The 18042-nt window shown below is 44.0% G+C and overlaps 1 protein-coding gene across 5 annotated transcripts in view; it reads left to right on the top strand.

Annotated features, from left to right (window-relative positions):
• The window catches only part of LOC127572812 (ADAMTS-like protein 1), a 480850-nt gene that overhangs the window by 414127 nt on the left and 48681 nt on the right, over positions 1-18042 (top strand). For all 5 annotated transcript variants that reach the window (XM_052020448.1, XM_052020447.1, XM_052020449.1 and 2 more), the window contains 2 exons: positions 4068-4221; positions 4422-5559. In XM_052020448.1, coding sequence (XP_051876408.1) covers positions 4068-4221; positions 4422-5559 — 1292 coding nt within the window. The remainder of the gene's footprint in view (positions 1-4067; positions 4222-4421; positions 5560-18042) is intronic.

Raw genomic sequence — 18042 nt, 5'->3', positions numbered from 1 at the left:
GAGCTGTTAGAAAATATTAGGACAGATAAGTCCCCGGGGCCTGACGGAATATTCCCCAGGCTGCTTCATGAGGCGAGGGAAGAGATTGCTGAACTGTCGGTTAGGATCTTTGAGTCCTCGTAGTCCACGGGGATGGTACTGGAGGATTGGAGGGTGGCGAATGTTGTCCCCTTATTCAAAAAAGGTAGTAAGGATAGTCCAGGGAATTACAGACCAGTGAGCCTTACGTCTGTGGTAGGTAAGCTGTTAGAAAGGATTCTAAGAGATAGGATCTATGAGCATTTAGAGAATCATGGACTGATTAGGGACAGCCAGTATGACTTTGTGAAGGGAAGATCTTGCCTCACAAGCCTGACAGGGTTCTTTGAGGACGTGACCAGGAAGATGGATGAGGGTAGTGCAGTGGATGTGGTCTACATGGATTTTAGTAAGGCGTTTGATAAGGTTCCGCATGGTAGGCTTCTTCAGAAGGTCAGAGGCCAAGGGATCCAGGGAGACTTGGCCGTCTGGATTCAGAATTGGCTTGCCTGTAGAAAGCAGAGGGTTGTGGTGGAGGGGGTGCCTTCAGATTGGAGGGATGTGACTAGTGGTGTCCCACAAGGGTCGGTTCTGGGACCTCTACTTTTCGTGATATTTATTAATGACTTGGATGAGGGGGTAGAAGGGTGGGTTAGCAAGTCTGCAGACGACACAAAGGTCAGAGGTGTTGTGGATAGTGTGGAGGGCTGTTGAAGCTTACAGAGGGATATTGATAGGATGCAGAGCTGGGCTGAGAAGTAGCAGATGGAGTTCAATCCAGAGAAGTGCAAGGTGGTACACTTTGGAAGGACAAACTCCAAGGTGGAGTACAAGGTAAATGGCAGGATTCTGGGCAGTGTAGAGGAGCAGAGGGATCTGGGGGTTCATATCCACAGATCACTGAAAGTCGCCTCACAGGTGGATAAGGTAGTTAAGAAAGCTTATGGGATGTTAGCTTTCATAAGTCGTGGGATCGAGTTTAAGAGCCGTGAAGTAATGATGCAGTTTTACAAAACCCTGGTTAGACCACACTTAGAGTGTCCATTTCTGGTTGCCTCATTATTGGAAGGATGTGGAGGCATTGGAAAGGGTGCAGAGGAGAGTTACCAGGATGCTGCCTGGATTAGAGAGTATGGATTATGAGGAGAAACTAAAGGAGCTAGGGCTTTACTCATTGGAGAGGAGGATGAGGGGAGACATGATAGAGGTATACAAGATATTAAGAGGAATAGATAGAGTGGACAGCCAGTGCCTCTTTCCCAGGGCACCAATGCTCAAAACAAGAGGACATGGCTTTAAGGTAATGGGTGGGAAGTTCAAGGGAGATGTCGGAGGGAGGTTTTTCACCCAGAGAGTGGTTGGTGCATGGAATGCACTGCATGGGTGGTGGTGGAGGCTGATACATTGGACAAGTTCAAGAGATTGCTGGATAAGCATATGGAGGAATTTAAGATAGAGGGATATATGGGAGGAAGGGGTTAGATAGTCTTAGGTGTGGTTTGAAGGGCAGCACAATATGGTGGGCCGAAGGTCTTGTATTGTGCTTTATTGTTCTATGTTTCTATGGTTCTATAGTATATTTCATGATTTTACAATTTTCATGCTTTTATGATTAAGAGACACAAAAGATGCTGCAGATGCTGGAATCTGGAGCAACACACACAAAATGCTGGAGGAACTCAGCAGGTCAGGCAGCATCTATGGAGGGAAATAAACAGTCGATATTTCAGGTCGAGACCCTTCATCCTGGAAAGGAAGAGGGCAGAAGCCAGAATAAGAAGGTTGGGGAGGGGGAGGAGCACAGTCTGGCAGGTGATGGGTGAGTCCAGATGAGAGGGGAAAGGGGTGGGGGAGGGGAGGAAATGGAGTGATGTGAGAACCTGGGAGGTGATAGGTAGAAGAGGCAAAGCGCTGAAGAAGGAGGAATCCAATAGAAGAGGACAGTAGACAGTGGAATAAAGGGAAGGAGGTGGGGAATAGATGGGCAGGTCATGAGTGCAGGGGAGGGGAAAGAGAAGTGGTGAGAGGCCACAGGAATGAGGGAAAACAAAGGTGGGGATAAAAGGGGGGGGCAGAGGGGAGGGGTTACTGGAAATTGGAGAAATCAAAATCGTCAGGTTGGAGACTACCAAGACGGAAAATGAGGTGTTCCTCCAACCTGCATCTGGCCTCAACGTGGCAGTAGAGGAGGCCATGGGTCGACATGTTAGTGTGGGAGTGGGATGTGGAATTAAAGTGGCTGACCACCAGGAGGTCCTGGCTGTTGCAGCAGACGGAGCAAAGGTGCTCGATGAAACGAGTCACCCAATCTGCATCAGGTCTCACCGATGTAGAGGAGGCCACACTGGGAGCAACAGATGCAATAAATGACATCCTCGGATTCACAGGTGAAGTGCTGCCTCACCTGGAAGGACTGTCTAGGGCCCTGAATGGTGTTGAGGGAGGAGGTGTAGGGACAGATGTAGCACTTTGCACGGTTGCAGAGATAAGTGCCGGGAGGATCATCAGTGGGGAAGGACGAATGGACAAGGCAGTCACAGAGAGAGTGATCCCTGCGGAAAGCAGAGAGGAGGGGTAGGGGAAGATGTGCCTGGTGGTGGGATCCCATTGGAGGTGGCAGAAGTTGCGGAGAATGTGGATCCGTACAACGTGCTATGCCTGTCCCTACACCTCCCTCACCACCATTCAAGGCCCTAGACAGTCCTTCCAGGTGAGGCAGCACTTCACCTGTGAATCCAAGGGTGTCATTTATTGCATCCGGTGCTCCCAGTGTGGCCTCCTCTACATCGGTGAGACCCGACACAGGTTGGGTGATTGTTTCGTCGAGCACCTTCCCTCCATCCGCCGCTAAACAAGGATCTCCTGGTGGCCATCCACTTCAATTCCACAACCCACTCCCACACTGACATTCTATCCATGGCCTCTTCTACTGCCACATTGAAGCCAGACGCAGGTTGGAGGAACAACACCTCATATTCTGCCTTGGTAGTCTCCAACTTGACGGCATCAATATCTATTTCTCTAACTTCCGGTAACCACTCCCCTCTTTACCCCCCCCTTTCCCCCTCTCTTGTTTTCCGTCATTTCTGTGGCCCCTTCTCTTTCCCCTCCCCCACCTGCCCATCTATTCCCTACCTCCCGTCCCTTTATTCCATGGTCTACTGTCCTCTCTGACCGGATTCCTCCTTTTTCAGCCCTTTGCCTCTTCTACCTCATCACTCCCTTTCATCCCCCCTCCCCCACCTACCTACCTCCCCCCCTCACCTGGATTCACCTATCACCTGCCAGCCTGTGCTCCTCCCCCTCCCCTGACCTTCTTATTCTGGCTTCTGCCCTCTTCCTTTCCAGTCCTGATGAAGGGTCACGACCCGAAATATTGACTGGTTATTTCACTCCATAGATGCTGCCTGACCTGCTGTTTTCCTCCAGCATTTTGTGGATGATTAAAATTGTAAGAGGTCCAGAGCAGCTCTTAGGTGTTAGTGTAAGTTCATAACAAGAAAATGGTGATCCCCTCACACTCGAGAGATTGGAAAAAAAGTTCTTTAAGTTAATAATTGCCACTTTACAAGGTTATTAGTAGTTTTCATTTATTCTTGGGAAAAGCCTGCAGAGCCTTATTCAAGTGGACATCTTAAAGGACGGCACTAGAAAGATCTTATGCTCCCTTTATCCAGAACAATGATGGCCAATGCTTGGATGTTTGGAGAGGAAGGTCATTGCCTCTTGTCATGGCAGACAGGCAGCTATGTGAGGGAACAAGGGTCTGGAGATGCCCCACATCAGTGTCTTCTCATTGATCCTTACCACTATAGCAGGGTGAATGCTGAAGAATGCCAGTAGATTCCATGCCCACATAATTATAAGGATCATCGCCCCAAGGTTTTCAAAGGTCTTGTGATAATGCTGACTTTAATATTAGTTTTTTTTAAATAATTGATCTTTGAGCTGCACCTTGATGCCATATTAATATCCTAAAAACTGTTTCTGTAAAAACATTTACCATTTATTGATAACGTAACCAAGAATGCCTTTGTCAATGTGATTAGTGTTCCACTACCTGTGGGGAAGGTACACAGAGACGTGATGTAGTTTGCAAGAAGATGGGCTACGGTGGGATTTCCGTCACTCTAAATGCTTCAGATTGCTCCAGTCTCTCTCGTCCACCACAGCTCCAAGCTTGCTTCATCATGCCCTGTGCTAGTGAGTTCAATCAGTTCATGCTTTACCTTGTTATGATCACTTACAACAGAAATAACAGCTAATAGCTATATGATATCTTTCTATCTTGTGGTAGAAAGATGATGATGTGAGCTTTAAACATGATAGCTTTCTGCTGCAATTTAAAAAAAACATTGTTTTCCTGCTCAGATTCGATTGTGATTTTAAGATCTGTTGTTTAGCTCCAGGAGTGTATAGAAAGGAGAACAAACCTCTTCATCGACATGGACCTCATATACTCGGGCTTCGAAAAATCTATGTCCAGCTGAGGAAAGAAAGGAAACTTCAGTTCAGCATTGGTGGACAGGCGTATCTGCTTCCCAAAACGTCTGTGCTCATCAGGTGTCCTGTTAGAAGATTTCGAAAATCCATGATAAAATGGGAGAAAGATGGAAAACATTTATCAAGTTCTACCCATGTCACAATTACTCATTTCGGTTATATCAAAATAAACCAGCTGCAGCCAATAAATGTTGGTACCTATACATGTGTAGCAGGATCTGCACGTGATCATTTCGTGATTAAAATAATTGGGAGCAATAATAAACTGGTTGAGGGGCCATCAGCCAGCAGACAGGAAGAGGTCGCTGGACTCTCAAACGAAGCACTGAGTCCTAAAGACAAGCATCCACCTGGGGTGAGGAGGAACAAGACGGATAAAAATCGATCCTTCATTAATCCCCATGCTCAATATGATGGAATTATTCTTAAGCTGCTTGAAATAAAAGGTTGGCCTCAGGAGAGTCTGGATTCAAGGGAATCACAGGAGTCCACAGAAAAGGACTTTGTTTCTATAGAGGATGCTAGTGTGGAATCCATCATTCCCCTAACCTTTGTGATAGATCAGGAGAGACTGGATGAAATCAGCAGGGCCATATCAAAGCAGAGTGATGATCTAAAGGATGTTTATGCTACCCATGTTATTGCCCAGTTAATTGGTGAAATTTCCAAGGTCCAGCCAGATGCCAATGAATCCAAGCTGAAACTCAGTGAGAGAAACAAATGTACTAGTTCAGTGGAGTGTTCCTTCCATAAAATTACTACTGATGACCATGGATTATCAAAATTATCTTCAGTGGAACAGTCCAGTTCCAAGGGATCAATTCATACATCTACAGAACTATTCAAGGTGCCAGTAATACGGCAGAAGATCAATGGTAAGCCATTAGCTTCATCAGCCGAGGTCATTGCTGAAGTAGGCCGCACAGTACTGCTGGCCAGCTGGACTCGATCATTGACACTGAGGTGTGAAGCAGAGGGAAATCCAAAACCACTCATCAGCTGGACAAAGAATGGCCAGTTGTTAAAATACAGCCAGAGGTATGATCAGTTACATTCATAAACAAATTACTGTGGAAAATCAGAACTAAAAACGGGGATTGCTTGAAATACTCAGCAAATCAGGCAGCAGTGATGGAGAGAGAATCAGAGCTCATGACAGGTCATCGAGCTGAAATGTTAATCCTTGTTTTTTTTTGTCCACAGATGCTGCCTGACCTGCTGAACATTTCCAGCATTTTCTGTTTTCATTTCAATCTTATTCATTATGTTTGCATTGTCAATTCATTAGTAACTATAAGATAAGAAAAGATAAGATCTTTATTAGTCACATGTACATCGAAATACACAGTGAAATGCATCTTTGTGTAAAATGTTCTGGGGGCAGCCCGCAAGTGTCGCCACACTGAAGTATTCAACACTTTTACTTATATTCCAACCCAAAGAAACTAACAGCTCCATTAAATTCTCTATTCTCAAAGCTGTTGATATTTCTGAATCATCTCCTAAGTTTACTGAAAGATCCCTATTTATATGTTCAGAGTGGGCTTTAGTAATATCATTTGAAGAGTTATGAAATTATTTTTGAAAATATATTATGACAATATTAAGCAATTAATGTAACAGTAAATAAATGCCAATTATTTTTATTTAGTTGTTATTATTTTCTTAATTCACTTTTATGAGGTGTGGATATCTCTGGCAAAGCCAGCAAGTATTGCACATCCCTAATTGTTCTTGAGAAGGTGGGGATGAATTATTGAGTCATAGAGTTCTACAACACAGAAACAGGCCCTTCAGGCCAACTCATCCATACTGACCAAGTTGTCTACTTGAGATAGGCCCTTTTCCCTGCGTTTGATCCATATCCCTCTAAACCTTTCCTATCCATGTACCTGTCTAAAGTAGCTTGTTCCATATACTCATCACCCTCTGTGTGAAAATGTTGCTCCTCTGATCCCTTTCAAATCCTTCCCCTCTCACCTTAAATCTATGCTCTCTCGTTTAAGACTTCCATACTCTGGAGAAAAAACTGTAACCATTCACCTTATCTGTGCCCTCATTATTTTATAAACGTCCATAAGATCACCCCTCAGCCTCCTACACTCCGGCGAAAAATGTCCCAGCCTATCCAATCCCTCCTTATAGCTCAAGTCCTCCAGTCTAGGTAACATCCTTGTGAATATTTTCACCACCCTTTCCAGCTTGATGAAAACTTTCCTACACCAGGCGACCAGAACTGGACACGGTATTCCACGTGTGGTCTCACCAACATCTTGTACATGATGTCCCAACTCTTGTACTCAGTGCCCTGACCAGGCAAGTGTGCCAATCTCCTTCTTCATCACCCTGTCTACTTATGTCACCACTTTCAGGGAGCTATGTACCTGTACCCCTAAGTCCCTCAGTTCTATAACACTTTCCAGGGACCTGACTTGAACTTTTGGCATTGCACTGTGGGGAGCACCTTCACTAGAAAGTCATTGGTGCAGTGGAAAATGCTTGGAACTAGGACACTGCTCTGAGGAACTCCTGCAGTGATGTCCTAGGGCTGGAATGATTGACCTCCAATGATCATAACCACCATCTTTTGTGCGAGACATGACTGCAACCTCTGGAGTGCTTTCCCTTCATACCCATTGACTTCATTTTAATCAGGGCTTCTTGATGTCATGCTCAATCAAATGTTGCCTTGATGTCAAGGGCAGTCACTCTCACCTCACCTCTGGAATTAAGCTCTGTGGACCAAAAGTTGCAATAAGATGTGGACCCAAGTGGCCCTGGTGAAACTGGCACTGGTAAACCAGTCATTGAAGAGTAAGTGCCCTTTGGTAGCATTCCATCAGTTTGCTGGTGATTGAGAGTTTTATTAACTTATTCAATTTTGAGTATTGGGGCATTAGTGGCAAGGCCAGCATTTATTGCCCACCCCTAATTACCTTTGAAAATGTGGTGGTGAACTGCCTTTTTGAACTGCTGCTATCCTACTGTTAAAAGCACTCCTACAGTGCTATTGGGTAGGGAGCTCCAAAATTTAGGCCCAGCAATGAAGAAGGAATGGCAATGTATTTCCAACTCAGAATGCTGTGTGATTTTGAGGGGAATGTTTCCTTATACCTGCTGCCCTTGCTATTCTTGGCAGAAATTGTGAATTTGGGTGATGCTGTCAGTTTAGCCTAGGCAAGAACAGTGATGAGTTAGACCTGATTCATGCTTTCATACCACTTTGTGTGGATAGGCATACCTGGAGAATTTTTTACACTGGCAGGAAAATGCCAGTGTTGTAACAATACTGAAACATCTTGGCTAAAGGCAGGGCAAGATTTGAACTGCAGGTTCTTTGAACTGATGCCTCATGTTAGGCACATTGCCAACTAACTAGTTTGTAATTATCATGCTTCAAAAGTCAGCACTGTATTTTATTGGTATTTTTGTGATTATGAGTTTTATACACCCATGTGGTCCTTTTTATGTGCTTGAACTCAGTTATTAAGTAGAGTTTTCAAAGGCCATTGTTGAGGTTAGGTAAATCAAAGGGATATTTTATGGCAGCTTTAAGTCAATTAAGAAATTGAACAGAGGACTGGTGAATAGCTATTATAATATGTATTTGTAACAAGGGGGATGGAACATGTCCAGGGAATTATAGACCAGTCACCTTAACATCATTAAGAAAGATCATGCAATCCCTTACTAATGGAGTGAATAGAGATAAAAAGTAAATTAATGAATATTCAGATTTCAAAATAGAAAATTTTGCTTGACCAACGTTATTGAATTTTTGACGAGGTAATGGAGAAGGGAGGCAATGTTAATGCAGTTGATGCAATTTATCCACTTCTCCAATCAGCCTTTGAGAGGGTACCCCTTAATAGATGAATAGAGTCAGGAATGGAAGGAGGACTGGAATTCTGCAGATTAGTGTTGGGACCACTGCTGTTCACTATTTACATTAATGACTTAAACTCTGGAATCAAAACAACAATTTCTAAATTTGCAGATGATATCCAAATTAAGGGAAAGGGGTGAACATTGAAGAGGAAGGAACCAAAGCAGAGGGCATTAACAAACCTGCAGAATAGGCAAATAACTGGCAAATGAAATTCAGTGCAAAAAGTACGTGGTATATTTTGATGGAAAGAGTAGGGAGATCACTGGACATGTGAGTCTAGTTAGGTTAGAAGAAAAAAGGAAATGCACCACTCATTCTCCCCATCTTGATTGAGGATGACTTCTTCCCACGCAATTTTGATAGCTTTTAAGGTGACTTAATGAGGCCATTGTGGAGAAAGATGGACGGGAGGTGCCTGATAGGACAGGAGGGGTCAGTTTGTGAACTGGTTTTTCCACTGCCTTCACAGGGCTCTCAGTGCATGGACTCAAGGTTCTCAATACCATCCCAAATGCTTCTTCTCCACTTTGAGTGGTCATGGGCCAGAGATTCCCAAGAGTCAGTGGGATGTTGCGTTTCTTTAAGGAGGATTTGAGAGCATCCTTGAATCTTTTTCTCTGCCTGCCTGGTAAACTCCTCCCACAATAGAGCTTAGAATAGTGTGTCTATATCAGGAGTCTGGTGCTGGGTACGTGAATGACATGGCTATCTCAATGGAGCTGACTGAGTGTAATTAGTGCCGTACTGCTGGAGATGTTAGCCTGGGAGAGGACACCGACATTGATTTCAGTAGATTTAGACAATTTGCAGAGAAAGCATTGATGGTCTTTTTCCACTTGCCTTGAGATGCCTGCTGTAAGCAGTCCAGGTCTCTGAATAGTATAGGAGGGCAGGGATTACTGCTGTACCTTATACCATGAATTTTCTACCTGTTCTGAGGTCTTTATCTTCAAGTACCCTGTTCTTTAATCAACCAAATGCTGTGCTGGCACATAGAAGGTGAATGTGAATTTCATAGATAGTGATGTACAGAGGGATCTTGGGATAGCTCACTGAAAGTGGCCACGCAAGTAGGTAGGTGGTAAAGAAGGCATATTGCATGCTTTCCTTCATTCATGTAGGCATTGAGTATAAGAGTCAGGAAGTCATGTTGCAGCTATATAAAGCTTTGGTTAGGCCACACTAGGAGTATTGCACCATTATAGGAAGGATGTGGAGCCTATGGAGAGGGTGCAGAAGAGGTTCACCAGGATGCTGCCTGGATTAGAAGGTGTGAGCTACAAGGAGAGGCTGGACAAACTTGGGTTGTTTTCTCTGGAGCATTGGAGGCTGAGCGGAGACCTGATAGAAGTTTATAAAATTATGAGAGTTTATAAAATTATGAGAAATTATCTTTTTCCCAGGGTAGAAACATGAAGTACTAGAGGACATGCATTTAAGGTGAGAGGGGTAAAGCTTAAAGGAGATGTGCGGGGCAAGTGTTTTACCCAGAGAATGGCTGGTGCTGGAACAGACTGCCAGGAGTAGTGGTGGAAGCAGATACAATAGTGGTGTGTAAGAGGTGTATAAGATGATAAGAGGCATTGATCGTGTGGATAGTCAGAGGCTTTTTCCCAGGGCTGAAATGGTTGCCACAAGAGGACACAGGTTTAAGGTGCTGGGGAGTAGTTACAGAGGAGATGTCAGGGGTAAGTTTTTTACTCAGAGAGTGGTGAGTGCGTGGAATGGGCTGCCGGCAACGGTGGTGGAGGTGGATACGATAGGGTCTTTTAAGACACTTTTGGATAGGTACATGGAGCTGAGAAAAATAGAGGACTATGGGTAAGCCTAGTAATTTCTAAGGTAGGGACATGTTCGGCACAACTTTGTGGGCCGAAGAGCCTGTATTGTGCTGTAGGTTTTCTATGTTTCTATGAATATGCTAGGAAAGGAGGGACAGGGATCATGTACAGGCAAAAGAGATTTTGTTTAGTTCAGCATCATATCCAGTGCAGACATCATCGACCGAAAGGCCTGTTCCTGTGCTGTATCATTGACGTTTACCTCTGCTAGAAGTTGCCTCCATGGATATTGATGTTAGAGAGGGTGCAGAAAAGATTTACGAGGATGATTCCTGGAATGAAAGGGCTTACTTATGATGAGCATTTGTCGGCTCTTGGACTGTACTCACTGGAGTACAGAAGAATGAGAGGGGACCTCATAGAAACATTTAGAATGTTGAAAGGACTGGACAGAGTAGATGTGGCTAAGCTGTTTCCCTTGGTGGGTGAGTCCAGGACTAGAGGGCACGGTCTTAGAATTAGAGGGAACCGGTTTAAAACAGAAATGAGGAGAAATTTCTTTAGCCAGAGGGTAGTGAAATTATGGAATTCTTTGCCACATACAGCTGTGGAGGCCCGATCATTGGGGCCGTTTAAGGAGGAGATTGATAAGTATCTAATTAGTCAAGGTATCAAGGGATATGGGGATAAGGCCGGAAATTGGGGCTAGATAGGAATAGTTTTAGTTTAGCTCATGAAGCAGAATTGATGGGCCGAATGGTCTACTTCTGCTCCTTTGTCTTCTGATCTTGTGATATGGGGAGTGGTCCATGATTTCCAGTGTCTCGCCGTGCACCTTTATTGTCAGAGGGCAGAGCAGTGCAGCTGGGGACAGATTGGTAAAGGACTTTTGGCAGATGTTGAGTCCAGTCCTATTCTCTGTATCTTTCATGAATGAGTCTCTGATGGCTTGGAACTTGGCCTTCAAGCACCTACAAATGCAAGCAATCACTAAATGTTTCATCATAAGTCAGCAAGACCATAGAGAAAGCAAACCAAGTACAAGGGTTTATTTCTAGGGGGATGTAATTGAAAAGTCAGGAAATGTTAAAGCTGTTTCAAACCTTGGTTGCAGTACACTTGGAGAACTGTGTACAGTTCTAGGTGCTACAAATATAAAGTGAGTGTAGAGGCATGGGATTTCCTCCTTGTGCTCAGGTTTCCTCCCACATCCCAATGATGTGTGGGTAGATAGGTTAATTGCCCCCTGTAAGATTGCCCCCTGTATATGGGTAAGTGGTAAAGTCTGGGGGCAGTTGAGATTGTGGGAAGAACAAAAAAATATTAATGTAGGATTAGGGTAAATGGGTGGTCGATGGTTGCATGGACTTGGTGGACCCAAGGACCTACTTATGTGCTGTATCTCTTTATGAGGCTGCAGAGAAAAGAACAGACCGACCAATCTGTTCTTTCTTCCAGAGGGAGAAAGCCGAGAGGTGACCTAAGAGAGGCTTTTAAAATAATGAAAGGTTTTGATAAATTGGGCACAGAGAAAGAATGTATCAATTTATGGGAAAGAGTGTAACTAGAAGCCGTCAATAGATGATAGTCACTGAGAAATCCAGAAAGAAATTCAGAGGAGTGCTTGAGACAAATGATATAGATACCTTTAAGGGTGGGGAGGGATGGGGCTGGACAAACATATGAGGGAGAAGGGTATACACTGATAGATTTAGAGGATGAAAGACTAGGGGAGACTTAAGTGGAGCACAAACACTGGTATGGAACAGTTGGGCTGAATGGCCCATTTTTGTGCCATTTGTAAACTATCATGACATTGGCTGAATTTTAAAAGTTGTGAAAAGTCATTGTTACTCATATTTGGGACTATGAAGAATTATCTTAAAATATAACCTTTAAAATTGTTATAGGCCTGGGGTGGTTCTGGGGTTTTCACTGTTTGTGAAAAGACAATGAAGCTGTTTGGCACAAAAAGATTGTAGACATCTGCACGGCAAAATCTTTGATGCTTTTCCTAATTGTAACTGCAGCCCATTCTATAAAAGGTGCATTATTACCAGGTGATCTTTAGCATTGTGCCTATTTCAGAATTATTTCAAAGTTATACTTGCAGGAATTTATAAAATCCCCAAGCTTTAACAGCAAGTGACCTCCTTTAGAAACTGGAAAATACTAATTCAGGACTGCCTGTCCATTCCAGTGATGATAATAGTTTCTTGAATTACTTGCTATTTTTAACATCGGCTTCAGTTTTTTTTTCATCTGCAGTGGGAAGAAAAAGTAGAACTTTGAAAGTAGATTGATGTGCAAAAAGTTGTGATTTGTCAGTACTCATTAAGACTACCTACCATCCAAATAGACCAGAAGATTTCAACTGATTGACAAAAGGTGCAAGGGATATTTCATTCTGAAGTATTCCAAACTAAGAAAGGCGAAACTTTCTGAATTAATTCACTGTACTTTACATTTAATTAAAGAACAATATAAAATGAGTCTTTAAGGAAACCTGTCAAACTTTCCACAGTCTAAAGCAGTGGGGTTTAACTTCAATCTCTGTTGACGACTGCCAATGAGTCAGAGTTGTTCGGTACAAGTTAATATTTGGCCTTTGAAGTAATTAGAAATTGTACAAATGTTCAGTTGTAAAGCATCATCTCACTGGCTTGTTGAATTATTAGAAAGGAATCAAATCTAAACACCCTGCCATGGAGAATTACACCTTACAAGCTTTACACCACACCTCCTCCTCTCCTGTCTATTGTCTGATAATTATGAAAATGAATCCATTAATGCAAACTCATCACCAAACTCTGAGACCTGGGACTCAACACCTCCCTCTGCAACTGGAACATTGACTTTCTAACCAACAGACCGCAATCAGTGAGGATAGCCAGCGACACCTCCAGCACGACTATTCCCAACAATGGTACCCCACAAGGCTGCGTCCTCAGCCCTCTACTCTACTCCCTATATACTCATGACTGCATGGTCAGATTCTGCTCTAACTCCATCTACAAGTTTGCAGATGATACCACCATTGTAGGCCGTATCTCAAACAACGATAGGAGTACAGGAAGGAGATAGAGAGCTTAGTGGCATGGTGTCATGACAACAACCTTTCCCTCAATGTCAACAAAACAAAAGAGCTGGTCATTGACTTCAGGAAAGGGGGCAGTGCACATGCTCCTGTCTACATCAATGGTGCTGAGGTCGAGAGGGTTGAGAGCTTCAAGTTCCTGGGAGTGAACATCACCAATAGCCTGTCCTGGTCCAACCATGTAGATGCCATGGCCAAGAAAGCTCACTAGCGCCTCTACTTCCTCAGGAAGCTGAAGAAATTTGGCATGTCCCCTTTGACACACACCAACTTGTATCAATGCACCGTAGAAAGCATCCTATCTGGATGCATTACAGCCTGATATGGCAACTCCTCTGCCCGGGACTGCAAGAAACTGCAGAGAGTTGTGTACACAGCCCAGCACATCACAGAAACCAGCTTCCCTCAATGGACTCTGTCTATACCTCTTGCTTCCTTGGTCTTGGTGAAGCAGCCAGCATAATCAAAGACCCCATCCACCTGGGTCATTCTCTCTTCTCCCCTCTCCCATCAAGCAGAAGATACAGAAGCCTAAGGGCACATACCACCAGGCTCAAGGACAGCTTCTATCCCACTGTGATAAGACTATTGATACGATTGACCTCACAATCTACCTTGTTATGACCTTGCACCTTATTGTCTACCTGCACTGCACTTCCTCTGTAGCTATGACTCTTTACTCTGTATTCTATTATTGTTTTTACCCTGTACTACCTCAATGCACTGTGTAATGAATTGATCTGTATGAACGGTATGCAAAACAAGTTTTTCACCGTACCTCAGTACAAGTGACAATAATAAACCAGTACCAATACCAAATGAGACTGGTTGGACAGAAATTAAAATGCAGTAAACTCTGGACTGATTGCAAAATCCTGGAAAAAAGGAAAGTACATTCTTGGCCTAGAAATTTATACACTGATACGTCTGTGGGGCCCTCTCAGAATGGCCATGTTTCAATTGTTCTGCTGCCTCAGCACTCCCAGACCAGGGCTGTGAACTCCACTCCATCAGTTCCCTTATTTATTTGCTCTCCCTAACCAGTCAAGATTGGACCATGAAGGGTAAATAATATATCAGAGCAGGCCAGGATAAGGGAATATATTTGAATAGATTATTCAAATTGGTTTCATAAAGGACGATGGACACTTTTCATCCAGGCAATGCACTTTGGAAGGAAAATTAATGACAGGCAATATAAGTTAAATGGTACAACTTAGTTGAGGATGGGATGTGGAATCAGTCCAGAGACTGCTGCCTTTTAATGTCTGTCCAACCAATCTCATTTTATAGATTTATATTCATAATTGTCAAATAACAGGCAGAAGGAGAGGAGGTGTGCTTAAAATCTTACGAGGTGTGATTCTCCGTGTCAGGGGATGTAGACTTAATTCCTTTCTACTAATCAAACAAGGCAGACAATCTAAATAACTGCAGATACTGGATATCTAAATTAAAAACAGAAAATGCCAGTAATACTCAGTGGGTCAGGCAGCATCTGTGAGAAGTGAAACTAAGTAAACATTTCTGGTTGAAGACCCTTCGTCAGAACTGGGAAGAAGAGAAAAGATGCTTGTTAAGCTGCAGAAAGGGTGGGGGAGAGGTGTGCTTGTCTCTGATAGATTAAACCAGGGCGACCATGGGGGTAAGCTATAAACAAGGTGATCTGGTCAGTGAGTGAATGGGAGCAGTTAGAAAATGAGAACATGGACAAAGGAGTGTAGAAGTTGCAAAATGCAGAGCAGAAAGACATGCCCGGCAGGTTAGGCTGTGCACGTCCAATGCTCCCAGAGGGAAAAAGAAGGAAGGAAAAGGAGGGTGTCTTGAAGAACATTAAGGTAGATAAATCCTTGGGGCTTGATGGGATCTATCCCAGGTAACTGAAAGGGACAAGAGGGGAGATTGCTGGGGTCTTGACAGAAATCTTTGTATCCTTTCTAACCACAGGTGAGGTCCCAGAAGACTGGAGAGTAGCCAATGTTGTTCCTTTGATTATGAAGGACAATAGGGATTATAGCCTGACCTGCTAGGCATGTCTTTCTGCTCTGCATTTTGCAACATCTACATTCTTTTATCTAGTTCTCACTCTCTAACTGCTCCTATTCACCCATTGATGAAATCACCTTGTTTATAGTTTATAGGCCAGTGAGCCTTATATCTGTAGAAGGGAAGCTACTGGAGAGGATCCTTAGGGATAGGATTTACTTGCATTTGGAAAAGCAAGGTCTTATTAGGGACAGTCAGCATGGCTTTGTGCAGGGCAGTTCATGTCTAATGAGACAAAAGACTGCAAACACTGGGATCTGGAGGAAGTCAGTGCATCAGGCAGTATCTGTGGAGGCAAAGGGATAGTTTCAGTCAAGACCCTGCATCATGACAGTGTGAAGGGGAGATAACCAGTATAAGGAGGTGATGGGGAGGGAGATGCAGGAGCTGCCATGCGATAGGAGGATCCAGTTGAGGAGGGGTTGATGGGCAAATGGAGCCAGGTTGGAGAAGGCCATTGCGGACAAAGTGGAGGTGCTCGGCAAAGCAGTCACCCAATCTAATCTACACCACCATCCAAGGACCTAAACGGCTCTTCCAGGTGAGGCAGAGATTCACATGCATCTCCTCCAACCTTGTCTATTGCATTCAGTGCTCTTGATGCAGCCTTCTCTACATCTGTGAGACCAAGACCAAGCACAACTGTTTTGCTGAGCAGGTCAATGGCCATCTTGAGCTCCCGATTGCAGCCATTTCAACTCCCCTTCCCATTCCCACACCAACCTGTCTGTTGAGAGCGGGAAAGTTTAAAGCAGATATGCAAGGCAAGTTTTTTTTTACAGAAAGGGTGATAGATGCCTGGAACACATTGCCAGGGGAGGTATGCATGGTGGAAGCCAGCACAATAGTGAGGTTTAAGAAGCATTTAGAGAGGCACATGAACATGCAGGGAATGGAGGGATGTGGATCATGTGCAGGATGATAGGATTAGTTTAATTTGGCATCATGGTCAACACAGACATCGTGGGCTGAAGGGCCTGTTCCTGTGCTGCACTGTTCTATGTTCCACATTCTATGGAAACACAAAGAAGCTGAGCCAATATCACAGATGGATGACTGATACAGACAGAAATCAAGTTACCTGTAGTTGTAGAATTTAATATTAATTCCAGAAGGCTGCAACATGCCTAGACAGAAAATGAAGTTCCTAAGCTTGAGTTGGGCCTCATTGTAACAGTACAGGAGGCCAGAGACCAATATCTCAGAGTGAGATGGAAAATTAAAAGTGGCAGCCAACCGAAAGCTCGGGGTCATCCCTGTGGACTGACACAAGCACTCAACAAAGCATTCACCCATTTGTGTTAGTTTCTCCAATGTAGAGGAGACCACATTGTGAATACCAAATGCAGTACACTAGATTGGAAGAATGCAAGTGAATCACTGCTACATCTCAAAAGTCTTTTTGGGTCCCTGGATGGTGGGAAGGGAAGAGGTGAAAGGACAAATGTTGCATGGCCTGTGGTTGCAAGGGAAAGTGCCATAAGAAGGGGGGTAGTTGGTGCAAACAGAAGAGTGGACCAGGGATTCACAAAGGGAACAGGGGAAGTTTATCCCTGTTCTTTCCCAGAGAAGAGGGGGTGAGAGCAGAGGCACAAAAATAGATGAGATGTTGTCATGGGCTTTGTTTACAACTGTAGAAGGGAAACCATGGTTCAGGAAAAAGGAAGACATTTCAGATGCACCTGTTTGGAAAGTCTGGAGTGAGTGTGGCATTTGGCTAAGGCTGTTTAAAAGCTTGCATCTTTTCACATAGCAAGTTGCCCTTATTTAAAGAGCAACCCCCTTGCCTCTGGATCAGAGGTTGGGGGTTGTCCCACTTCAGAGAGGTCATGTTCAGCCAAGGACTAGATCAATGCCACACAGTTGGGATATCTGTCTTTCAGATGAGCTGTTAAACTGGGGCCTGCCTTCTCTGGTAAACCTGAGTGATTTTATGGTTACATTTTGGTGCTGAACAGTTATCCCCTGTTAGTTATCCCTTACTCAACATTGTCAAGAAGCCAAATTATTTGATCACTTGTCTCAGTGCTATTTGTGAGGGCTTGCTGTGGATAGAATGGTTGCCAGATATTTCATTACAATATAGAAGGCGGCCAATTTGGCCTATCAAGTCAATGCCACCTCACAGAGCAATTCCATTCCTCCACTAATTTCCCTTGTAAGCCATTCTCCCTGCATTCCCATCAGCTTTCCCCAGATTCTACATACTAGGGGCAATTTACAGTGGCCAATTAACCTACCAACTCCCACATCTTTGGGATGAGGGAAGAAACCAGTGGATCCAGGAGAAACCCATGTGCTTACAGAGAGGATGTAAAAACTCCACACAGACAGCACCGGAGGTCACGACTGAACCTGAGTCGCTGCTGCTGTGAGGCAGCTGAGCCACTGTGCTGCCCTGAAGTGTAACAGTCACTTAAAAAAGTCCTTCATTGGTTTTTAAATGCTTTGGTCTTCTTCAAGAGTATGAGAAGCGCCATCTAACTGCCAGTAATTCCTTTAACAGAGGCACAAACTGCAACACAATAAAGTTATGGTTATGCCTCAGCTGGAGAGCTAACTCCCGTTTCAGACTCCTCTCTCAAGGGTGGAGTGGATGAAGGGAGCATTTACAAGAAGGAACAGAGGATGATAATACAATTGTGCAGAGAGGCTGGAGAAGTTGGGAGTTGATGAAGTAGTAGTGTTTAAAAACATGAAATTCTCAA

Source organism: Pristis pectinata, chromosome 7, assembly GCF_009764475.1.
Source record: "Pristis pectinata isolate sPriPec2 chromosome 7, sPriPec2.1.pri, whole genome shotgun sequence".
Taxonomy (NCBI): domain Eukaryota; kingdom Metazoa; phylum Chordata; class Chondrichthyes; order Rhinopristiformes; family Pristidae; genus Pristis; species Pristis pectinata.
Note: the sequence above shows the minus strand (reverse complement) of the source record. Positions and strands in the feature narration are given on the sequence as shown.